The following is a 25,672-nucleotide window of genomic DNA, read 5'->3' on the forward strand; positions in this document are numbered from 1 at the left end:
AGAACATAGAAGTTACCATTTTAACCATTTTTAAGTTTACAGTCGAGTGGAATTACATACACATTGTTGTGCAGCCATCGCTAGCATTCATTCTCCAGAACTTTCCATCACCCCAAACTGAAAGTCTGCACTCATTAAACACTAAGTCCTCTCCCCCAGCCTGTGGCAACCACCATTTCGTTTTCTGTCTCTGTAAGTTGACTGTTCAACGTATCTTATGTTGGGTGGAATCATACAAGATTTGTCCTTTTGTGTTTTGATTTATTTTTGCATCTGTTTATTAAAACTAAAATCTATCTGTGAGGACATTTGATACGAGACATTAACTTAGGATCGTCCTTGGCACAGAGTTTGCCCTCAACACGTTTGCTTCACTTACTCTGATTTACTCGGGAATGGTGAAAGGACACACGGACCTCCAGCGCCGGGGGCGAGTGTGCGCCTGCGCTCTGTGCTCTCTAGAGGGCGGACAAGGGCTTTGGGCTGACCCGAGGAGAGATCTCGCGAGACTGTCAGACGTGTGGCGTGAGGCGTGGGAGGAAGGTTGTGCTCTCGCGAGAACTCTTCCTTTCGGCCCTTTACTTGTTCGGGCCGGTTTCTCTCCGAGGAAGCTCCACTCCGGTCGCCGGGCGCTGCGCTTGGAGCTGGTAAGAACCACAGTGGCCCTTCGGGCCGGCGCGACTCCTCCAGCCCTCACACTGCGGGCTGTTCCAGGGCGCCATGACCGCTTGCCCACCGGGCCTGGGCCTGCCTTTCCCGGCCAGCCTTTCCCTCGACCCGTCCTGTCCGGGGGTCACCTTTTCTTGACTGTCGGCCGGCCGGAGGCTGCGCTCTCCCCGGGCCTCAACACTCTGCCCGGGGGCCACCACCTTCTTTCTGCCCGCCTTCTCTTGGCCCCGGGAGTGACAGCTGCAAGGTTTTGCTTGCTCTCGCCAGGGTCTCATGGGGGCAGAGAGACTCCCGTTTCTCCAGAATGGGCCCGGAGGCATATCCATTCCTACACTGCTGGGTGGAAACGCGAGGAAGATCATGTTTTTTTCAGCCCTCTGAGTGCCAGCACATCTCATGTAATACTCACAGCCCGAGAGGCAGCTAGATCCTCTCCTTTTTACAGATGAGAAGAGCAAGTTTTGCTCATTCCTTGATTCACTCCACCAGCAATCGTTTATTCATTGCCTAGGTGTTCAGGGGGTTAAGGCTATAGCAATGAAAACAAAGGGGCACAGCGCTTATTTTCGTGAAACTAAATTCCTGTGGCGGGGCAACAATGATATAAAACAGCGTTACGTGCCATGTGATACAACAAGGGATAATGCGATCAAGAATGACAGCAGTCAGAGTCTGTCAGGTCACAAAAGCAGAGCTTTTTTCACAGCAGCATTTTTCGGTATTTTCTAATCAGGGTACGGTTCACCGTAGCGTAACTGTCTTTGGACAGATTTAGCTTTCCACCACCTATCTGGTAATTTGGAAATGTGGTTGTAAGGTCTCTTGAATAACTTCCTGGGGTGAGGGTGAGACGGGTGATCATAGTTGGCTCATTTCTGCACTGGGGTCCTAGCATGCCATTTCTGAACTTTAAGGACTATCAGACTCTTTGAGGAAGACTTACCAGATGGTACAGTGGAAGTGGGAGGTGGTGCGTGTATCTTGTGACTTAGGGAAGTTACTTGGTTTGCTCTTTGGGATGTTTGCTAGCTTGTCCAGTTGTTAAGATAAATAAATGAGATAATATATGTAAGGTGTAGCCCCGTAATATCCCTCACATTTTATTTCTCCCTTCCCCCTTTTTATGAGACTTTTGTCTTTGAGTCCCTAGGGAAAATCATAGGGGTCTAAAGTTTTACGGTATTTTGCGTTTTTAATGTTTGTTTATTTTTGAGAGACAGAGCGTGAGTGGGGGAGGGGCAGAGAGAGAGGGGGACACAGAATGCGAAGCAGGCTCCAGGCTCTGAGCTGTCAGCACAGAACCCCATGTGGGGCACCAACCCACAAACCATGAGATCATGACCTGAGCCCAAGTCGGAGGCTTAACCGCCTGAGCCATCGGAGCAGCCCTATGGTATTTTGTGTTTAAAAGATTTTTAATGTTTATTTTCGAGAGACAGAGATGTGGCACGAGTGGGAGAGGGGCAGAGAGAGAGAGGGAGACACAGAATCTGAAGAAGGTTCCAGACTCTGAGCTGTCAGCACAGAGCCCGACGCAGGGCCGGAACCCCTGAGCCATGAGATCATGACCCGAGCCTAAGTCCAACGCTCAGCCGACTGAGCCACCCAGGCGCTCCTGGTATCTTGTGTTTAAATAAACCTCTATTATTACATTATCACGGTTGGTCAAACAGGTATTTCAAAAGTGGAAAAGCATGGTGAGCTATGTAAGGGAAGGAAAATGTGATTCTCCGGGGGGGGGGGGGGTGGGGGGGGGGCGGAGCGATCTTATTTTAGAATTAGGTAGGACTTCCCACTCCACCCCATTTTATTAAATGGCTTAGTTGTACCAGAATCTCAGGAACTTGTGTAGGGGCTTCAGAAAACCGTGCAGGATATTCTGACACATCCCTAAAAGCCCATTCAAAAGCCTCTTGGCTAATGTTTTATAATAATTCCCCTCCTAGAGTAAGGGAAGCGTTACCATACTGGAGAACATTCAGAGCCAGTCATTGCCGCTGCTGATGGATTTTTAACTCTGTCTCTTATTTCAAATAATTAGTATTTTCTGCTGAGTTTTTGGTGACTCAGTGGCACAATTCTCCTCTAGATAGCAAGTTCACCGTTGTGGCTTCAGGGACTATCATAAGTATAGTCAGCTTAAGCACACAGTAAATATTTGTTGAATGAATACATAAAATCTCAATGCCTAAATGACCCCTTTAACATACATTGTGTGGCTAAGGAGTTATGACTCAGACCTGGGATTAAAGATTAAATCTTGGTTCCTCCACTTGGAAGCTTGTGATTGTAGGTAATATATTTAACCTCCTCAATCCTTAGTTTCTTTTTTTTTTGTTGTTGTTTTTTAAGCCTTAGGTTCTTTATTTTTAAAATTGCATTAATATGTATCTTAAATATTTGTGAGGACTAAATGAGATAATGTGTAAAAGAAAGCCTTGGCACAAAGATATATTAAATGTTTACTGAATTTATTCAACGAATATTTATTGAACACCTACTGTATAATGGTGGACAAAAAGACAAAATTTCTTCCTGTGTGGAACTTACCTTTCAGTGTGTTTTCTGAAGTGGGGTCAGAAAATAAATGGTTTCTTCATGTCAGATTGTGGTAAGTACTATGGAGAAAAAGAAAATATATTAAGTGTGACTGTGGAAGGAAGATTTAGTCTGTATAGGATAGTGAGCAATGGCCTCACTGGGAAGACAGCCTAAGGAAGTGATCAGATCCCCTAAGGAAGTGAAAGAGTGGACATGAGGCTCTCTGGAAGAAAGTGCAAGGGCCCCGGAGGTGGAAGCATCCTTGGTATGCCGGGGGAGCAGCAAGGAAGCAATGGTGGCTGGACTGAGCCAGCAAAGAGAAGAGTAGGTGGGGGTGGGGGTGGGGTGGGCAGCAGTCATGAGGTTTCTGCAGGAATACTGGAGAGAGATGATGGTGACTTATTGAATATACGAGCTACATAATAAAATGTCTTCTTTATTATCATACCCCATTCTCTGACCAAGAGTGATAAAAGTAGCTGCAGATATCCCTTGATTTTTTAAAGCATGTGTTATACCACTTTGCTTTTACAAAAGACCTGCACTCGTTATCTTTTTTTTTTTGCTAACCAAAGAAATCCAAAGAGGAGTTTTGCTTTTACAAAAAACGGTGAAAAGGGAATATAGCGTTCAGCATTTATTTTGCAGTGAGCCGATGTAGAGGCGGCGTGCCTCCCCAGCAGCTAGAGTGGCGCCACCAAGCTCCTTCCCTGGGAACTACACTCAGCATCTCAGCAGCAAGCCACCACAGCTTTGAACTGTGTCTGTGAGCATTAGTGCTTTATGTCAATTTATTTTGTGCATCCATTAGAAAGATATGTCGTAAGGCATCAGAAAATCCTCAGAGAGGTTATTTTTGGGGCCTGGAAATGCTCAAAAATTTTTCCATATAAATTAATGGTAATTGCTTCTTTATGCCATTTCAACCTACGAAAGGTTGCACAGAATGCCCTGCTTTTGGATAATGGGGGAAACTTTAATGCCTATATAGCTCTTACTATGTGTTAGGCATTATTCTAAGTGCTTTACATATATCAATCTTTGGGGGATTACGAGTACACTTACCTTGATGAGTTAATATATGAAATTGTTAAATCACTTTATTGTACACTGGGAACTAATACAACTATATGTTAACTACACTGGAATTTAAAAAATAAATTAAAATATATTAATCTTTGAGTTATTTGAAAGAAGTATACTGAGCCTCAGAGAATTAAGACTTGTCACTATGCATGATGAGCACAATAGAATGTGTTCCTGGTTCAGACTGTACTTTCTGAGGCATTGCTGAAATTAGTGGAATCATTGTCTCTGTTTATATACCAGTTAGGTTGCAAGTCTAAAGTGACCATAAGGCACGAACCAGTGTGTATGTATTGGCTTAAGCACAGTTTTCAGGAAGGCATTATAGATGTCCATGGCATTTTTGTTACTCTTCTTGCTACTTTTTAGCTTTCATAAAGCTTTTGTCCACATTTTCATTTGGGCTTTGTTTCAGTTATAAGTATGTCTGAATACTTTGTTTCAACATAGAGCACAGAAACAATGCCAGTGGCCTAGGCTGATCTGGGGGCCAAGTTGAGCACTTTTACTCTACTGAGTCCCTTTAAATAGTGTTTCTGTGCTTGTCAGTTAAAGGCGCTGCCATATAGTCCTTCTCAGCTTGTCTTTGCTTGTTAAATTATAACATTCAGTCATAACATCCCATCTAGCCTACAGTACCTCGGAGCCTGACATGGTATGTATTCTCTTTGAATTCAGTAGATTCACTGGCAAGTGAATAAAATTGTTATTTTGAGAGCACTCTTTTTTCTTCTGATACGAATGATTCATTCTAATTCTCTTAGCCATTCTTATCCCAAGCCATCATCCCTGATTTTGCCTGACTTGATTATTCAGTGGAATCAAGATATTCTTCTCTGGGGCTAGAAGTATGTTTGGGGGCACTTTTGAGGCTTCCAGTCCTCTTATCCAGCATTACTTAGAGTCCTCTACAAATGTGATAATTTGGTTCATTGAAGGAGTAAATAGCTGACAAAATAGGTTAAAAGGTTTTTGATTGTCAGTAAGGTCATAGAAAAGTTAAGTCTTTTTTTTTAAAAAAAATTTAAATGTTTATTTTTGAGAGAGAGATACACACACAGAGTGTGAGAGGGAGAGGGTCAGAGAGAGGGGGAGACACAGAATCGGAAGCAGGTTCCAGGCTCCGAGCTGTCAGCACAGAGCCTGATGTGGGGGCTCGAACTCACGAACGGCGAGATCAGACCTGAGCTGAAGTCGGAGGCTTAACCAACTGAGTCACCCGGGCACCCCAAGAAGTTAAGTCTTTTAATACTTGGACAATTACTGATTTCATAAGAACATAACCTTAGGTATATTTTGAATTTGACTTTGGCATTATTGCTAGTCCCACAAGCTTTAGAGAAGGGAAAATATTATATCACATGTTCACTTCTGTGGGAAAAACCACAAGATACTTATCATAAAATCGGGGATAAAATGGTATTACTGCGATAGTGGATAAATAACATGTTTTCCTATCCTTGACTGTATTATGGCCAGAAAGTTCAAGTTGAAAATAGGGCAGGGCCTCAGTTCTGAAAGCCTACCAAACTTCTGTGGTGTCAGCTAGAATTTCTGTGGTACTGCAAAATCTTGAGGGGAAAAAAAATATCCAGAGTTGGCTGTAAATATAGTTAATATTTCCCCTTTAACTTACAGATTTGCTGATGTTTGTGGATCTGTATAGCTGAGCTTTGATAGATCTGGTGTCAGGAAAGATACTTTTTCTCTGTGCATATCCTGGGATCATGGTTTCGGTAGCAATACCCTTGCCGGTTTTGTCTTGTTTGAAAGAAAACTAAAATTAAGCCTTCTGCTAGAAACATTTCCACCTCTGAAAAACCTTTCTGAATTAATGCAGGCCTCAGTGTCACATCAAGGTGATTATCTGTGTTTAAAGAAGAACTGTACTGTACTTATTATATAAGTCTTGAACATTTGTTTATAACTCATTCATCCATCCACTTATCAAACATATATTAAGCCTCTGTTGAGTTTAGGGTCACAGTACTGTGCAACTCCAGGAACACCATTCTCTTTAAGTCAATTCAGTAGAGCATGTAGAGTGGAAGGGGGTTAATGCCAAGACACCCTTACCAGGCTTATCTGTTAAGCATTAGAGTGAACAAAGCCAAGTAAGATATGATACCTTCTCTTGGGAATCTTCAAGCTAAGGAGGCAGGCATGTAATGTGTAATAATGTGGCATGTTACAGGTGTCATACTGGAAACCTGTTCAGAATGTAGTGAGTCCAGAGGAGGCAGCAGCTAACCCTGTTGGCTAAAACGATTGAGGACAGGGGTGTTTGGTCAGGAGAGGCTTCACAGTAGTGACGACTTGGGCATAGTTAGAAAGTGGACAGGTAGGGAGAAGGGAACTGGTATTGCTGGCAGAGAGAGTTGGGAGAGCCAAGCTGGACAAGGTGAACCAGCCTGGACTTTTCACGGAACAGCTGTGTAGCAGATCACGGTGTGGGGGTTCCTTTGGGGAAACAGCAAGAGAGCCGTGTTGGAACAAGAAAATAGAGAACTTTATTGCCTTTATACAAAATTTGGACTGTATCTTGTAGGTAAGTGGGGAGTCATTGGAAAGTTACAGTTTATGTTCTCTTTAGATGAGATGATCTACTGGGAGTGGATGGTTCACTTGTTCTGAGATAGCAAGCATAGAAATCTTGAAGCAGAAGACAGTAAAATACCCTTTAGAACGTAAACATTGTATAAAGATGTAAGGGCAAATAATTAAGCTTAAGGGAGTAAAGAGGAGCCTGCAAAATGGTTTGAATGCAGAATTCTTCTAGATTTTTATGATTTTTTTCCTCCCCAGTCTTCTTATGTTTATGTAATACTTAATAAATCACATCATTGTAGTAACAACTAAAGTTGGCATAAGCTGACAAAACACTGACTTTTAGTAACTGTAACTTGGGAATTCAAGTGAGGGAGAGCTGGAGCATTTAGGGTGTAGAGGCGTTGGTCAGGATCTTTTAGAGCGAGTGTAGGGATTATCAGTTATGTAGGTGATGGTCAACATAGTTTCTATTGTATTTACATTGTATTTTATAGGGACACCTAAAAGATAAAAAGTTTTTTTTTTTTTCCAACGTTTATTTATTTTTAAGACAGAGAGAGACAGAGCATGAACGGGGGAGGGGCAGAGAGAGAGGGAGACACAGAATCAGAAGCAGGCTCCAGGCTCCGAGCCATCAGCCCAGAGCCCGACGCGGGGCTCGAACTCACGGACCGCGAGATCGTGACCTGGCTGAAGTCAGACGCTTAACTGACTGCGCCACCCAGGCGCCCCAAAGATAAAAAGTTTTGACATCAGTTATGTTTTGATAGACTGAGAATTCCTCCTTTCTACCCATTTGACTTAAAGTACAAAGGGTCATGGGGTGTCTGGGTAGCTCAGTCTGTTAATCATCTGACTCTTGATTTTGGCTCAGGTCATGGTGTTCATGGTTCATGGCATTGAGCCCCATGTCAGGCTCTGCACTGACAGCGTGTGGGTCCTGCTTGGGATCCTCTCTTTCCCTCTCTCCCTCCCCACCCCTGCCCAAAATAAATAATAATGAATTAAAAAAAACTTTAAGAAATTGTTTTCTCATTATTTTTGGTAATGTCTGAAATTTGATCCCAGAAACTTTGTGCATGATAGATAAAACAGGCGCCTCCACAAACTCTGTTCATCTGAAATCTGAGGGATGCGTAATTGAAGGTGATGATCTTTTGTGTTTGCTTTTTGTCATGTGGTTTTTCTTTACTCTTATTTACAAAAATCATTTCATATACATAGACAAGAGCAAGTATTTTGCATTAATATAATTGATTGGAAGGGAATGACTGTGCTGTCTAGATTTTGTCTTCTGGCCTGATTGGATATGCAGACTGTAAGTATTGTTTTTGGAGAAAAAGGCACCAGACTAGAAGTACCATTAGCATGATAATCATACAGGAATACTGTGTCAGGTAGCGTCCTAAATATTTTCCATGTATCAATTCATGTAATTCTCATTGAGTTGGGTCCATTATTATTGTCCCCATTTTACAGACCAGGAAACTGAGGCACAGATTGGTTAAGTGACTTGCCTGTAGTCACACAGCACCTAAGTGGGAAGCAAAGTTTTGTACTCAAATGGTCTAGCTCCAGAGTCCCTTCTCTTTTGTATTACTGCCTCTCTAGGTAGGGCTCTCATTTTAACTTGCATATTCTCAGCACCTAGAATAGTGCTTGGCATCTGGTAGGTGCTCTAAGCAAGCTTTTTTTGAATGAAGAGCATTCATGACTTAACAGCGGCACTGGAATGTGTGTGGCTTCTGTGCGAGCATGTGATTGTTGTGAGAGACAGACACTAGGGTACAGGTAGAGGTGTGTCACAGATATGAGGGGATGTCTGAGAGGGCCTGGAACAAAATACGAGGGCCGAACCCCAGCTGGGCTGACGGGTGATCTCTGGAAGCGTAAGCTACTGGGAAGGGACATTCCAAGAATAACTCCGTAAGCCTTCTGACTGACCCACGTTTGTTATTTGTCTGTAACGATTAGCAGCATAACCCTTAAGTTCTCAAAGTCTCGACGATTTGGGGCACAGAGCGAGGTGGACACAGGCTAAGAGTTGGAGCAGCAGGGCGGAGGGGACGCTGGAGAAGAGCCCCCTGGCGTCTGTGGGCCCCTGGTTTCCGGAAGCGGCGGGGAGGGGGTGGAGCTTTGCGAGAGGCTGCGGGGGCCTCCGGCTGGAGGGGCGGGATGGGGGCGTCCGAGCGGGCGGGTCCTCCAGGCCCGCCCCCGGCGCCGACGTGCGCGTTCCCGGCCGCCGTGGGCTGCTGCCACTAGCGGGCGGGGCGGGGCGCGGCCCGTGGCCGCGGGGACCTTCGGCCCTTGAATCCAGGATAAAGGGGCCCCCGGCTCGCCAGGCAGGTGGTGCGGCGGAGACTGGGCCTGCGGGGTACGTCGGGCAGCCCAGGGCCGCAGCGGGAGCGCTCTGAGTCGACTCGGCGCGCTGGGCAGAGGAAGGGGCTCTGTGGCCCTGGCTGCGCGCATGCGTGCTGAGAGGCGACCCTGCGGGCTGCGGCTCATACCGGCTACTGTGCTCTTAGAAAGTGTGGGGGAACCTGGAAAGTTGCATGAGTCATTGTTGCTTTTGAACTAGAAAAGTCTTGGGTTTAGGTGGGGAATTTTGTGGTCAGTTTTCAGTTACTGCTTCGGAAATTTGATGTGCTGGGGTTGACTGCTTGTAATTCCGTGTATGAAGGTAGACAGATCCTAGGGCAGTAAGCTCTGAAGTTGTAATCTTAAAATATGCTATGGAGATTTCATTGTTATCTTATTTTGTGTAATTCTCTTCAGGCATTAACCTTATTTGCCAGGTATAAAAAAATTACGGAGAATCAGATCCTGAATTTCAAAAATACTTTCTTGATAAAGAATTAAAAGTGGGCTGGGGCTAGGGTAAGATATATATAGCCTTTGAGGTAATGAATTGTGAAGTAAAAAACCTTTAAAATTTTTTTTAACAAGAAGAAAGAACATGTGAAGAAATGTCTCAAGGTAAAATGGAATGTGGACTATTATTTCATTTTTTTTTTCCTGAAAATTTGTACCAACGGTCTATTATATATTGTCTCATCAAAGATAACTAAATTGGCAGTATTTCAAATTTAGTAGTCAATAAAACATAGATGTATGCTGTGGATTGGTTTTTAGTGTGTGGGTTTCTAGCAATGATTTGGATGCCAGGACAATAACTAAAAAGTGGACCTCTTTTCTTGGAGAGGAGGTTAGGTGGGAAGGGTGACAAACACTGAGAACTGGAAGGTGCGGTTAGAGGTGACCTGGTTTAAGCCTTTGTTCAGACAGACGGATGGAACTCTGAGTGATTGTGATACAGATGTGGGATCAGATCCAGGGCTGCTGCTCCTGTCCTCCTTGCTTGGGACTGGTACTTGGCAGTGTTTTGATTATTCTGAACCTGTCATGATGTGCACGAGCATTATTTATTTTGTTAGCATTATTTAAGGAAGAAAGTTCTGAAAAACTGTCTTAATTTATTGAGGACTATGAAAATGGACAGAATCTTAATGTAAGTTATTTCAGTAGTACAATAGTATTCTATTGGAATGTTAATTTCTTTTTGTTGTTTTTGGGATGTTAATTTCAGACTCTAGAATTGGTAAATAAAAATAATTTGTGAGTGATAATACACTAAAAGAAGAACAAGTTGGTCACAGAGCATCCCGGACTAGACCTTAAGAACCTCAGTCCTAAACCCAAACCTGTTATGGCTGTGGTCCTTTAGATGGATCATTTAAACTGGGCCTTTTGTGGTTTCATCTGTACAATGAGAATAGTCTACTAAAGAGATGTCAAAGAGTTTTTCAACTTAAAAAAAATTTTTTTAATGTTTATTTTTGAGACAGAGAGAGCATGAATGGGGGAGGGTCAGAGAGAGAGGGAGACAGAATTCAAAGCAGGCTCTGGGCTCTGAGCTGTCAGCACAGAGCCCGACACGGGGCTCGAACCCATGGACCGCAAGATCATGACCTGAACCGAAGTTGGACACTCAACCGACTGAGCCATCCAGGTGCTCCAGGTTTTTCAACTTTTTTTTTTTTTTTAACGTTTATTTATTTTTGAGACAGAGAGAGACAGAGCATGAAAGGGGGAGGGTCAGAGAGAGGGAGACACAGAATCTGAAACAGGCTCCAGGCTCTGAGCTGTCAGCACAGAGCCCCACGCGGGGCTCGAACTCACGGACCGCGAGATTATGACCTGAGCTGAAGTCGGCCACTTAACTGACTGAGCCACCCAGGAGCCCCTGGGTTTTTCAACATGAAATTGTGGTTTGTGTTGGTCACAAGAGGGCTATTGCTTTTTGGAAATTTTATGGTTAAACCATATGATAACGACTTAGTTTCATTTGTGGTTAGTTGCTCAATTCTGGTTTCAAGGTCTTTGGGTTTCATAATTAGATTTGTGCCAACCACTGTGCAAAGATGGCATATATAGTTTGTAGAATTCTTGTTTTGGGAGAGTTCTGGGTTCTCCTGGAGCTTTATTTTAGGGGTACATGTGTCTCTCCCTCCTGCTTCCCCCTACCCTCAAACCTAGGACAGGAATCCTAGAGGCGGGGAAGTTTTAGAAGCACTTAAATTTTAGATTTTGTCTCAAAAAATATACATTTAAGGCAGTCTTCTTTTGAAGGTGGTAGGGCAGTATTTTGGATTATAAAGATGAATAAAAAAAGATTAAAAAAATATTTATTTTTGAGAGAGAGAGAGAGACAGAGCATGAGCCCAGGGGAGGGGCAGAGAGAGAGGGAGACCCAGAATCTGAAGCAGGTTCCAGGCTCTGAGCTGTCAGCACAGAGCCTGATGTGGGGCTTGAACTCACAAACTGTCAGATCATGACCTGAGCCAAAGTCAGACGCCTAACTGACTGAGCCACCCAGGTGCCCCAAAAAAGAACATTTTTAATAGTCTTTAATTGATTGGAATTTTAGATTGAGAGCTGATTTGGTCCAGTCTTTTTACAGGTAAGAAAATAGGCAAAATAGGCTCTCAAACCTGAAACAAATGGTGGATTGTTGAAAATGACCATATGCACTAGTAATTTCATACATGTCTCTTTGGATGTGACCTTTCATAAAGCTTTCATTAAGCTAGGTCAGTCTTCACCTCATTGTGATTTGAGTTCACCTGTGTAGTGGTGTTCTTGATTTCCATTCTGAGGGCTTCCTCCTCACCGCAGTACAAAAAGGGAAGCCTTTGCATAACTACTTTCTTGGGATCTAGGCTATAGAAGCTGACTGTCCCCTCCACTGCTGCACAGGGAGGTGGGGGAGACCGCCAAAGGCAGCAGAGAGACAAGCATCCTGGGACTGATCATAAGGAAATGAAACAGGTTTTCTTAGCGACTGACAAATGGGCTCTAAAGATCCTTATTCTTAACAAGATGACAGTTTTGAAGGATAACACTCATTTTAATTTGAAAACATGTGATAAATATGTGGGAAAAATCAGTTTTGTAACTTAAATCTCATCCTGCCTTCTGTCCATAGCTGATAAGGAGGAAAACCAATTTGCCATGTTTTGTTCTCATTAGACAGTTGTATGGTACTTGTGATTGAATTGAAAACATCTATAGGGATCTAGTAATAACAGTCAGCACTTAAATGCATTTGAATGTGCCACCCATATGATGTAGAGCTCGGGTTTTGACATTGTGAAGTGCATTCTAGTTTAATTTTATTGATTAAATTTTATACTGTGCCAGGCATTGTGGCATTCCACACAAATGGTGAGGACCTAAGAATGGGAAATTTGGCACAGGTGAAATTTGGTCAATAATTGGAAAGACAACTAAACATGCCTTGCATAGAACTCTTAAGTGCAGAGTGCAGCAACTTGTGGTAATGAGGTGACTCCAGCTCTCCAAGTATGAGCCAGCGTTTCACTTGTGTTGCACTTGTGTTGTGTTCACTTGTATTTTTCAGAGTCCCTACAGTGTGCACCAAGTGTACACTAATTCCTATGCTTAACACATGGCAGCTTCCAGTGTGAAAAAGAAGTTAGAAAAGTAGTGGGGCGCCTGGGTGGTCCAGTCAGTTAAGTGTCTGACTTTGGCTCAGGTTATGATCTCGTGGTCTGAGTTCCAGCCCCGCATGAGGCTCTATGCTGAGAGCTCGGAGCCGGGAGCCCACTTTGGATTCTGTGTCTGCCTCTCCCCAGCTCACCGTCTCTCTTTCTCTCTCTCTCAAAAATAAGTAAACATTAAATTAAAAAAAAAGTTAGCAAAGTATTTACAGCTGGTGTTGGTGTTTTGAGGGTTGGAAAAGTTTTCCACAGCGATTGCTCTCAAATTTAGTTAAGGAAGCCCTTCCTTTTTAGAAGTCGTTATGGGGAGGGGCGCCTGGGTGGCTCAGTCAGTTGAGCATCTGATTCTTGATTTCTTCAGCTCAGGTCATGATCCCAGGGTCATGGGATTGAGCTCCGTGCTGAGTGTGGAGCCTGCTTAGGTCTCTCTCTCTCTCTCTCTCTCTCTCTCTGTCTCTCTCTGTCTCTCTCTGTCTCTCTCTGTCTCTCTGTCTGTCTCTCTCTCACAAACCCCGTATCCGGTGAGCCCCACTTCTCTATCTCCCCCTGTCTCTGCCCCTCACTCACTTGCGCCCCCTCTCTCTCAAAATAAAAAAAGATTCTCTTCCTCTGCCCTTCTCTCCCTGCCCCCCACCCCCACGCACTCTCTCTCTCAAAAATTAAAAAAAAAAAAAAAAAGTCATTATGGGGAAACAGACTAAGGTAACAAAACAATTGGAAATTTCCTGAATTGCCTTCAGTTTCTTATAGGATCTCTAGTTCCTCACTTGGATCTTTTCCTGAGGTGGTAAAAAGAAAGCCTGTTAGGCTTCTTCCTCCCATCATTTTATTTTATTTATTATTATTATTTTTTTAATGTTTATTTTATTTTTGAGACAGAGCATGAATGGGGGAGGGGCAGAGAGAGAGACACAGAATCTGAAGCAGGCTCCAGGCTCTGAGCTGTCAGCACACAGCCCAACGCAGGGCTCCCAACTTGTCAACCGTGAGATCATGACCTGAGTCAAAGTCAGACGCTCAACTGACTGAGCCATTCAGGTGCCCCCCCCATCATTTTATTTCTGAGGGTGGGGATCACACTGCTTTTGTCCCTTTCTAGTTTCTAGCTATCTGGTCCTAAACTTAGGCATGGAGATGCAGTCTAGGCCAAAGTTCGCTTTGTCTCAGATGAGGTGTCAGTCATCTGGAGGACTCTGCACTGGGTAGACTGCTGTTGAGCCAAGAGCAGCCATCTCTCAGAAGGTCCTTGCCTTCAGAACCGATAGTTCTTTCATATATGGTCTCAGATGTCTCATGTTAATCCTCCTCTACTCCCTGTGGGTGATTCTGAACAAATCTAAGTCTTTTTTGACAGGTCGCCAAGTATTTGAGTGTAGTAATCATGTCCTCCCAGAAACTTATCTAGGGTGAACAGCTTCCCTTCCTAGAGAAATTTTTCATATTTTTAGAGTCCCTTTCCCTTTTTTAAATGCATTTTCTAAAGTGTGTTATTCAGAAAAAAATTTCAAATTTAATGTAATAAATATGGAACAGATTAGTCCTGTGACAAATGCTATACTGTTGGTAAATGCAAATAGTTCGTTATTTTTCTTAGACCCTACACAGTGCTAACTCATGTAGAGCTATACTTTCAATTAAAAATCCTTTTAAAAACATTTTATTCTCTTTTACTCTATCTTCCCCCATTCAAGTTTTAAAAATTTACATTCTGTTTTATAAGATTTAACAGCTATGTCGAGATTGTTTTGGAATCTGTTTTTGTCAAAGTCCTGTGTTAACCCCAACTTTAATGTCTGTCTTCTGTTTTTATCCAGGTACTTAAGGAAAACAGTTGAGTAATAGGGGAAAACATACCTCTAAAAACTTCACACACTGGCTTCAGTCTGTTATCCTTTCAGTTGTTTGTAAAAAATAATCCATTTAGTTATAGTTCTGTTTAGCTCATATTCACTTTGTCCTCGAAGACAGTATGTAACCTTGTCACAGGCCGCACTGTCGAGCATCCAGATAGATTGTGGCTGCAGGATTACGTTGAGTGGCCAGTTTACTAAAACTATTCAAGAAGGAAGAAACTTTGGTATCACAGGGCTTAGTGACTTAGTGAACACATGCTGGGCTACACCGATTACTGCTTTTTTCTAAGTGTTTACAAATGATCTCTGATTCTAGATCTTTCCCAGATAGACACAAACTTCTTCCAGCGTTTTTTGTTAAGCTTTTGCTTCATTGTTTTCCAGTGCTTCTGTCTCAGTCTCATTATGTCATTGGTTATGTGCTGTTCTTTCCACTTCTGTTTCTTATCTCTTGTAAACCTAGGATTGTAGAAAATTCCTGTAGCAGCCCACACCAATGCCTGTAAGCATTTCCCTTATCAGAATCCTATGAAAGTATTTTGTTAGATTAAATTCTGGAAAACTTCTTAGCTATGAAACCATCCCTAAGTTAGTTCTTCCTAAATTAAAAAAAAAAGTCCCATCTAAAAGAGAAAAGAGGAAATACATTAAAATTTCCTCTTTCTCAATAAATATAGGCAAATGCCAGATCTAAACTATGTTGTAAATTCTGTTTACCAATTACTGGTTTGTCGCTACTTTTCAAAATAATTATGGATCTTTCTAGACCTTTTAGTCTTCATCTCTAAAACTGTAAAGTAAGAACACATGCCTCCTATGATTTTATATGTGTTATAAATAGAAATTTACATTCCAGTGTTCTTTTAACTTTTTGGAGGCTATATAATTGCCCTATCAGTTCAGGAAAATTGGTGTTTTTTAGGACAGTTTGTTCACATGTAAAGTGTCACAGAATTATATGTCAGGAATGCAGTAGTGTTGAGCAGGAAGGAAGAAGCAGTATTTTTTGAGTATACTGTGTGCTGGGTCATGTGTTGGAAGTAATCTAATTATGCTAGTTATTGGGAACTGGTTGGAATGATCAGTTGGGGGATGATTGAAAGGTGGTTTTTGGTTGCAATTACAGTGCAATTTAGATTTTTTCTTTCTTTCTTTCAAAGGAACAGTGAGCAGAATGAGTACCTCACAGGACCAGAGTGGCTGCTCCAGTAATAGAGAACCCCTTTTGAGGTGTTGTGATGCACGGAGGGACTTGGAGCTTGCTATTGGTGGAGTTCTCCGGGCTGAACAGCAAATTAAAGATAACTTGCGAGAGGTGTGATGTGCGCTTTTTTCTTCCCTTGTCTGGGCTCTTAGCACAGGGCTGGTTAGAGCATGGCCAAGGGCTTGACTTCTCAGTGCCATCCAGAAAGTTTCACCCCATGCCTTGCACGGTATGCCTGAAATGTTAATGCTTTTGATCCCCAAGGGAAATTAAACAGATGGTAGAAGAGTCTGGAAAACCTTGTACCACCGTAAAGAGTTCCGCTTGCATTGTGTGTGGTCCCTTTGCCAAGCACTGCCATCAATAAAACATAGCAGAATGAATGAGCGCTACTGCTCAGCTGTGTCCTTGTTGCATAAAGGGTGGCACTTCATCATGTCCCCTACCATCCTTTAACTTGGTGGTGGCATGGTTCTGTTGGTGGCATGGTTCTGTAAATAACTTTATCTGTTAGAGCAAGCCAGAAGGAAATCTTTTTGTTCCATTGGCCTACTAGTACTGTGTTGGTGAAGACCAATACTTGGAATACTTCCAATACTTGGAAGACCAAGTATTACATGACTTTGAAATAAAACTTTATTATATAGAAAAACTTATTTAAAAATCGTTTCTTATGTGAATTCTCAGATAATTTATGGCTGTTTTGATTTCTTTCCTTAGGATTTTTACATTTGTCCTTTTCTGAATTGCCGTTTGTGCTTCCAGAAACATTTAGTTTATAGTTTTGCTTAAACTGTCTGCCCTAATGGCCTTGTAGCTATTGACATGTAGTGGCACATCTCTTTACTGAATTGGCTTACTGTAAATGGATTGCTCATTTGTAGAGTGAGAAAACAGATAAGGGCTAGCTATTAAGTTAATACTCCTATCTTACTCCACTGATGAATTTGTCAGACTATAGGTTTTCAAATTATATGGAAAACTGAGGGGGATTAGTGTTACATGGCATATCATTTATTTTTTCTTGATTACTTTAGGCCACCCAAATAAACCGGTTCCTCTTCAGAGGGAGGGTGTATTGAATGAGGATTTTTGAGCCTATGAATGTCTTTATGTCTGGAATTCTTAAACTGGGTCCATGGGGCTTTGGTGGTTTCATGGGTGGGCTTCGGGACCCTAAACCCTGAAATTAGAGGCAAAATTTTGAGTATATAGTATGTGTTTTTCTGGGGAGATGCTCCATAGAGGTCATTGGATAACCAAAAGGATGTGTGACCCCCCCCAAAGTTTAAGTACCTCACCATTCTATGGGTAACACCATTCTTCGGGCTTATAACAGGAGTGAAGCTAACAGGTATGCATTTCCTAGGTCAAAGCCCAGATTCACAGCTGCATAAGCCGTCACCTGGAATGCCTTCGAAGCCGTGAGGTGTGGCTGTATGAACAGGTGGATCTCATCTATCAGCTTAAAGAAGAGACACTTCAGCAGCAGGCCCAACAGCTCTACTGGGTAAGGTGGTTGGTTGCAAGGCTGTAATTGGTTTTGACTGTGGCTTTTGGTTTCCAGAGAATGCCTTTCCTATAATGTAGCATTAATATAGATCAGGTAAAAGTTTAATCTCAAGTGCTGTTTGTTAACTTGGATATACTCAGTGTGGCTAGACGGTTTCAATTTTTCTTACAGTTACTGGGCCAGTTCAATTGTCTTATTCATCAACTGGAGTGCACCCAAAACAAAGATCTAGCCAATCAAGTCTCTGTGTGCCTAGAGAGGTAAAGATGTTTTTTGCTTGTTTTGACTTTTGACTCTTTGACTTTGATACATTTTTTAAAAAGTCAAAATTGATTGAGAGCAGGGGAGGGGCAGAGAGAGAGGGACACAGAGCATCCTAAAGCAGGCTCTGCGCTGTCAGCGCAAAGCCCAGTGTGGGACTAGAACCTGCGGACTGTGAGATATGACCTGAGAGATGAAGTTGGACACTCAACTGACAGAGCCACCCAGGCGCCGCTAAAAAAGTCAGTTTTGTAACTCATTGTATGTCTTGGATTTAACTTCTTTTTTTCTGTGATAAGGTCATCCTACTTTATATATTTAATATTATACTGGGTGGTGTGTAGTTAAGTCATCTACCTGTGATGAATTTCTTAGAAAAGTATAGTCATTTCAGATTACTCACAGTTTGGCTTTGTTTTGGATTAAATAGTTACTCCTTAAAAAAGCCAGGTTTTATTTTTTCTCCAGACTGGGCAATCTGACCCTCAAACCTGAAGATTCGACTGTCCTACTTTTTGAAGCGGACACAACTGCTCTGCGCCAGGCCATCACCACATTTGGATCCCTCAAGACCATTGTGAGTGGTGTTGATCTCAGATAATTCATAGTGCACTTCTCAGATTTGTGGATCACAGATGGTCTTAAAGACATCACATTTTTCCTATGAATAGTGGCTTTCTTGAGAATTTGATAAACTTCAGAAGTTTCATGTTCTGAATAAGTTGATTGAGCATTAGGCTGTGGTAGTTCTTGGAATGTGTATTGATTCATGGATAATCGCCAGAATTCATCTTGTATTTCTTTTTTTATTAAAATTTTAAAAAATATTTTAATGTTCACTTATTTTTGAGAGAGAGAGAGACAGACAGTGCGAACAAGGAAGGGGAAGAGAGACAGGGAGACAGAATCTGAAGCAGGCTCCAGACTCTGGGCTGTCAGCACAGAGCCTGATGCCGGGCTCAAAATCACAAACCATGAGATAATGCCCTGAGCTAAAGTTGGATGCCCAACCGACTGAGCCACCCAGGTGCTGCTTTTTATTTTGTTTTTGAGAGATAGAGAGAGAGGGAGTGTGAGCGAGCACAAGCTGGGGAGGGGGAGAGAGAGAGGGAGACACAGAATCCGAAGCAGGCTCCAGGCTCCGAGCTGTCAGCATAGAGCCTGATGCAGGGCTTGAACTCACTGACCGTGAGATCATGACCTGAGCCGAGGTCGGACGCTTAACTAACTGAGCTACCCAGGTGCCCCCCTCTTTATTTTTTAAGTTTATTTATCTTAGAGAGTTGAGTGAGCGGGGAAGGGGCAGAGAGAGAGGGAGAGAGAGAATCCCAAGCAGGTTCTGCACTGGCAACGCAGAGCCTGACATGGGGATTGATGTCCTGAACCAAGAGATCATGACCTGAGCCGAAACCAAGAGTTGGATGCTTAACTGACTGAGCCACCCAGGCGCCCCAGTCTTGTATGTCCTTAAGTAACTTGGACATATATATATATATATATTTTTTTTAAGTTTTTTTTTTTTAAGTAATCTACACCCAGCGTGGGCCTTGAACTCACAACTCTGAGATCAGGAGTTGCATGCTTTACCGAGCCAGCCAGCCACCCCTTTTTAAAATACTTTGACATATTTCTTACAGAATTATTTCTTGGTCTTTTTTAAGTTTAGTTTTTAAAAAAAAAATTTTTTTTTTTTAATGTTTATTCATTTTTGAGAGACAGAGAGAGACAGAGTATGAGCGGGAAGGGGCAGAGAGAGAGGGAGACACAGAATCTGAAGCAGGCTCCAGGCTCTGAGCTGTCAGCACAGTGCCCGATGTGGGGCTCGAACTCGCGGACTGCGAGATCATGACCTGCGCTGAAGTGGGGCGCTCAACCGACTGAGCCACCCAGGTGCCCCAGTTAAGTTTAGTTTTTTATTTTGAGAGAGCAGGTGAGGGGCAGAGAGAGGGAGAAACAGAATCCCAAGCTGTCTCTGTGCTGTCAGTGAGGAGCCCTACGCTGGACTTGAACTCACAAGTCGGATACTTAACCGACTGAGCCACCCAGGTGCACCTTGAATGGTCTTTAGTCTGAGGAACCAAACATGTTCTCACTTGGGTTTTATTAAAAGCAGTAATACTACCAATTCTGGTGAATTCTCTTGTATGATGATAGTTATGTGATAGAGAATTCTCAGATTTCATAACTATTTGTAGGTCATCGAGTTTAGTATAAAGAATATTTATTTTAGTGAAATGGTAATGCTTGGCTTCCTGTGTTTGACATTTAGGAATTACAGTTTCACTTTTTTGGGATGAAAGCATAATTTGCATTTCAAAGATTAATTTGCTTTTATTTTATAGCAAATTCCTGAGCACCTGATGGCTCATGCTAGTTCATCATCAAATATTGGGTCCTTCCTGGAGAAAAGAGGCTATATCCCATTGCCAGAACAGGTAAAATGTCATTTTTTTTTCTGGTAACGAAGTTATTACTTGGCTTATATTTCTTTTGGGTTTTGATTAAATCACTTTCTTTTTTTTGCTACCATTTATTTGTAAAAAGGCACAAGTGGTATTGAATTAGTTTATGCAATTAAATGCTCCTTTTGAGACTGAATGAGAGATAGAAATTTAGAGGTTTTATAGATGTTAAGAGAGAAAGTCATTGTTAGCAATCCATAAGAAATTATCATTAGCTGTCTGGGGTGGTTTTCTCTTGGGGAACCTTCTCTTCATAATTCATAGAGATGATTTACTTCTTAAGGCAGTGTGAATATAGGCTGCTAGATGTTTTGAGTGGAGAAGAACCCTGGAGATGAGATATACTTCTTGTAAGATGGAGCCTTAGGGAAGTCGTGTCACTTGTGCCGTCAGTTGGAAGCCAAAATTAGAAAGCTTGGGTCTCCTTTCCTGGTGAACTTTTGACGGCATTTGGCATGGCCTTGTTAAGCAGTGAAGTATCATGTGATTAGCAGAAGTCAGCATCCAGCACCATGGCTGTCCCTCTCAGCGAATGGCTCCTTGGAAACAAACCCGCCACTGGTCGGCAGGCTCCTTACATACCCAGCACCAACCTCCAGGACTGGCTTACCCAGAAGCAGACCTTGGAGAATAGTCAGGTGTGTTGCTGCTTTTATTGTTTCTGAGTAGATGCAGTAGTAGATGGGTTTAGTTTTTAACTCTTAGTGTACGTCTTTTAGTTTTTAGTCTTGAAATACTTTTATGACTTTATAGTACAACAGTGATACCTCTTCACTATGGATAGAAAGGTTAGAAAACAGAACTGTAAAGAAATACAAACCCATAACCCCAACATGCAGAGATAACTGTTTTAACATTTTCATTTGTATACTTCCTTTTTTTTTTTTTTTTTTATGCGTACATATACTTAAATCTGTAAATCCTGTTTTGGCTAGCAGATTTTTTTTTTCACTATTAGAGCATGAATATATTTCTCTTTCATTTAATTTCTTCCATAAGATCCTTAATAGTATATCTCATTGATTGGCTGTAACTTAAACTCCCAATTTTTCTGGGTATAAAGTTCCTCTGAACAGCCAGGAGTTAATTTATGCTCATTCTTGACTAATTCCTTAGGAGTAAAATCCTAGAAATTTAGAAATTGCATTTCTAGATTATAATTCTGCATACCCTTCAAGACTTTTGATAAGTATTGCCAGTTTGGCTTTCCAGGAAGTTGATAAGCAATTTATATTCAGAAGAATATTTGGAATATATTGAGGGTGCTTCCTTCCCTAAAACTTCTCTAATAGTGGTAATCATTTATAAGCTTCTTCGTTTTTTTTGAATTTGATACAAAGTAACATTTTACTTTTGTTTTGAAGTTTCTTTGATTATGGAGGTTATTATTCACGTTTCTTGGCCTTTGATGACCTGCCTAATCATCGTTTGTTCATTTTTGTCTTCTTCATAAAAGCATATTATGTAGAACTGCTAGCCTCTCTTCTATCAAATATGCTGTAGATGCTTTCTCATAGTTGGTATTTAGTATTTTTCAGTTTTTTAAAAGCTATAGAAAAATAAATTTATGTTCTTCAATATTTCAATATCCCAACAGAGAAATCCTTTGTGTCTTGACCTTACATACTTAAATTTGGAAACACTGGGCAGTGCAATAAATTTGCGTATAGAACTCTTATATGCAGTCATAATGTACTGGTGAACTAATACTGTGGACTTTTTATGTAGACTTCTGCCAGAGCCTGCAATTTCTTCAGTAATGTCTGGGGCAACCTGAAGGGCTTAGAAAACTGGCTCCACAAGAGTCAGCAACAAGAGGTCCCTGAAAAACCAACTTACCAAAAGTGTAATAGCCGTTCTACCACCAGTTCTTACTCCACTGAAATTGAAAAGGTTGGAGATCTGGAGCTTCTTGATCAAGATGAGATGGATCTTTCTGACTGGCTGGTGACTCCTCAGGAATCCCAGAAGCTGGAGAAGCCTGGCAAAGGCAGCTGTGAAGCCAGTGAGAAGTTTAAGCTCCTGTTTCAGGTGTTCCAGGAGCCCTATAGTGTGAGTGATTGGCTTCTCAAGCCCGATTCCTGCACCAATTGTCGGGGCAACCAGCCCAAAGGTGTGGAGATTGAAAACCTGGGCAATCTGAAGTGCCTGAATGACCACTTAGAGGCTAAGAAACCCTTGTCCACTCCCAGCGTGATTACTGAGGATTGGCTTGTCCAGAACCATCAGGAGCCATATAAAGTAGAGGAGGTGTGCAGAGCCAATGAGCCCTGTACGAGCTTTGCGGAGTGTGTGTGTGATGAAAACTGTGAGAAGGAAGCTCTGTGTAAGTGGCTTCTGAAGAAAGAAGGGAAAGATAAAAATGGTGTGCCTGTGGAACCAAATCCTGAGCCTGACAAGTGTATAGATTCCCTGAGTGTGTGGCTCTGTCCTTCCAGAAAAGAGGCAACAGAACAAGCTAAGACATCAAAGGCAGTGGCTCCTTCTAGTATTGCTAATTCCTTCCAAGTCATAAGGAGCAGTCCCCTGTCAGAGTGGCTCATCACACCCTCCTGCAAAGAAGGATGTCCCAAGGAAGTGCCTATTACTGAGGACAGAGCTGGCAAACAAAAGCTTGTGAACCCCGTGGCCACAGCTGACTGGGTTTTGCCAGGAAACAAGATGGGAAACCTCAGCCAGTTATCCTCAGGGGAAGACAAGTGGCTACTTCGAAAGAAGGCCAAGGTGAGCACAGGCATCAGAATAACACCATTTTAAATGTATTTCATAGATTTATACTTTAATCCCAGACCTTGTAAACGGGCCAGATCCTTAAATATGGTAGTGTTATTTGGCCTCACTATTAACTTTGATGCCATGTTAGAACAGAATGGAAGATTTGTGATAATTATTCAGACAGATTTTTACATATTTTCCAGGTCCCCAGTCCCCATCCTGCAGGAAAGAAAAAAAAAACAAAAACAACCCACCAGCCTTTTTATTGGCTGTCTATGGAAGAGATTAAACATTTGTACCTTTGCTTTTGCTTATTAGAGAGAATGGCCAACATTTATGTTATTACAATATTCCTTATAGATGCTACACTCTTTGGAAAATGAGTTAAGTTGGTCTCTTGCCTCCCAATTGTCATATAACAACCTGCCCTTTTTGTCTTCTTGCAGGAAGTATTACTTAATTCACCCCTGCAGGAGGAACATAACTTTCCCCAAGACCGTTATGGCCTCCCAGCAGTTTGTGATCTCTTTGCCTGTATGCAGCTTAAAGTTGACAAAGAAAAGTGGTTGTATCGAACTCCTCTACAGGTGGGTGTACATGTCCCTGGTGTTAAAAAAAAAAAAAAATTACAGATTTTAGCTGCTTGTAAATGTTTTGTCTTCTGTATGAATTCATACTTTGCCCACTGAACCCCTTTCCTATGAATGGTATGTGTATTAGGCAGATGAGGGTCAGGGGGCGGATCATAGCAGTTTCATATATTTCACTTGAACTTGCTTTATGAAGTAACTAGGACACACTTGAAAGTGACCTTTCAGGAGGATACAGCTGTCAGGGGAATTTCTAATAGCTTATTGAGAAACTAGCGCTTTAAGGTGGGAAGAGATTTGCTTTTATCCTATAGTTGATTTTTTAATCTGTGGGCCTTCTTTACAGATGTGAAAGGATGGAACACTGGAGTCAAACAACTTTTCTGCAGATTATCACACCTCCATGAGCCGAGTGACTGTGCGGCTTGCCAAATCCTTGTGTTTCTGGGTCTGTCCAGTCAGCTTCATTCCTTTCCTGCCTAACTTTGAACTAGTGAAGAGAAATAAGTCATCAAATTATGAGTTACTGTGTAAAAGAAAAAGGCTGTTTGTCGATGCTGAGGTGATTCAGTTCCTTCTTACAGAAGTATTAACTTAAATTCACCCCTCCACTAGAAACACAGCATCTTGGTGGATAGGTCTTTTTCATAAGCCTCTACAGCTCCTTAGATTGGGTTGTTACTAGAAGTACATTAAAACACTGTAGTTTTAAAAATGAAATAGTTCTATAATCAAGGTGTGTCGATGTATTCAAAAGCTACTAGTAAACTTCCCTAACCTTTTGATTGCCCTCCTTTAGATGCTTCCCTTGCTGTGGGTTTTCTTCCGTTGGTGGTGGAAGTAATGATTTTTCTGTTTAATTAATATAGTATATTTCACACAAATAGTTAACTTTGCCAATATAATGATTGTTTTCTTACCAAAATGTGTATTAACAATCTGGGCGTTTTTTGACATTATAAAACTAGCCTACATGTCAGATTCTACATTACTTTTCTCCTTTTGAGAGACTCAGCTACTGCAAATTTTCTTTTTCCCTTTTCTAAGTTACTAACTTATCTCCCGAGCTTTTAGAAGAGCTCCACATTGCTTCAAGACTGTATTCAGGGTAGTCCTAGCCACTTTCAAAATACTCTCAACTCCAGGCAAAAGAACCCCAGTGCTGACTAGTAAAAGAGCAAAAGGCAAGACCTGTTAGAAATGCAGTATTTGAGCTATTTGCTATCCTAAGGGTTATTGGTGCGTCCTGTGTAAATGGAAGCTGAGCTTGACACCTGGTGCTTTTAACTAGGGATAGATTAAGTGTCCTCTCACTGCAAGCATAGCATCTCTATACCTCCAAGAGTAGAATGCAGTGCCCTTTTAGTGAACAGGCTGTTTTGAACACTTGTGCCTTGGGGTGTTTATGAAGCTTTATGAAAACTTAATGTTTTCTCGGTATCCTTAAAAGTCACATATATGCTTTATGAAGTTTCTCTGTAGGAAGTGGGATTTATAATGTTTTTAAATTCTTTAAAGTGAGTTAACTTAGCTGCTTTCCAGGCTTTTAAACTGTTAGGCCACTCAGCTTGCCTGTGTTATCGTTAACTTTTAAAGTTTGTGATGTGGTCATCTAGAAAGTCCTTTTAGGGAAACTTCACAGTCCCATAGTCCTGGCCATACAGCTTTGTTAGGCTTGAACCACAGCTGAAAAGAACCTATTTTTTGGTCCCCCCCCCCCCATACCACTTAGAACTTTAATAAAAGTGGCAGGTAAAAACTTAAGGAGCCTTTTCCATTATCTTAGGTTGCAGGAAACTTTGTAGTTTTTGAGGTTTAACAATGTATTCCTGATTTTACATTCATCACTATGTTAATGAGTATGTAAAACATTCTTTTGCATTGATGCATTTTGTACCTCCCTCCATTAAAAGCATAACAGCCAGAGGTGTTGTGTGTATTTGTAAAAACTACCGTGTCACAAAATATTCTACCACATTAAGCTTTGGTTAGGAGTACAGCTAAAAAATTTGAACATAAATTGCTTTTTGTATTCACTTAAATATTAGTGTATTTTTATGAAACAAATTAGCAAAAGATAGGTATATTACTAACTTCATTTTTAGGCTTTTCCTGAAGACTTCAAATCTACTCTTTTTAATTTTTAATCTGTTCTGTATGAAATATATTAAACTCACTTTTCTTAAAAACCAGAGGCCTTCAGCCAAG

At 41.7% G+C, this 25,672-nt stretch overlaps 1 protein-coding gene across 8 annotated transcripts; it reads left to right on the forward strand.

Annotated features, from left to right (window-relative positions):
• The first annotated feature begins 544 nt into the window (after nucleotides 1-544).
• NCOA4 (nuclear receptor coactivator 4) lies at nucleotides 545-25,390 on the forward strand. 8 transcript variants are annotated; one of them, XM_030335509.2, is made up of 11 exons: nucleotides 597-647; nucleotides 3,859-3,976; nucleotides 15,880-16,034; nucleotides 17,293-17,433; nucleotides 17,608-17,696; nucleotides 18,166-18,274; nucleotides 20,040-20,132; nucleotides 20,651-20,797; nucleotides 21,888-22,883; nucleotides 23,321-23,461; nucleotides 23,811-25,390. In XM_030335509.2, exons 3-11 carry the CDS (start codon nucleotides 15,894-15,896, stop codon nucleotides 23,814-23,816), a joined length of 1,863 nt encoding a protein of 620 aa, XP_030191369.1. In that variant the 5' UTR covers nucleotides 597-647; nucleotides 3,859-3,976; nucleotides 15,880-15,893; the 3' UTR covers nucleotides 23,817-25,390. The 8 variants fall into 8 exon arrangements, with proteins under 8 accessions (XP_030191367.1, XP_030191366.1, XP_030191369.1 ...); XM_030335507.1 differs by lacking the exon at nucleotides 3,859-3,976 and having other exon boundaries at nucleotides 545-647; XM_030335506.2 differs by lacking the exon at nucleotides 3,859-3,976 and having other exon boundaries at nucleotides 545-647; nucleotides 20,654-20,797.
• The last annotated feature ends 282 nt before the right edge of the window (nucleotides 25,391-25,672 follow it).

The sequence above is a fragment of the Lynx canadensis genome, chromosome D2 (genome assembly GCF_007474595.2).
Source record: "Lynx canadensis isolate LIC74 chromosome D2, mLynCan4.pri.v2, whole genome shotgun sequence".
NCBI lineage: Eukaryota > Metazoa > Chordata > Mammalia > Carnivora > Felidae > Lynx > Lynx canadensis.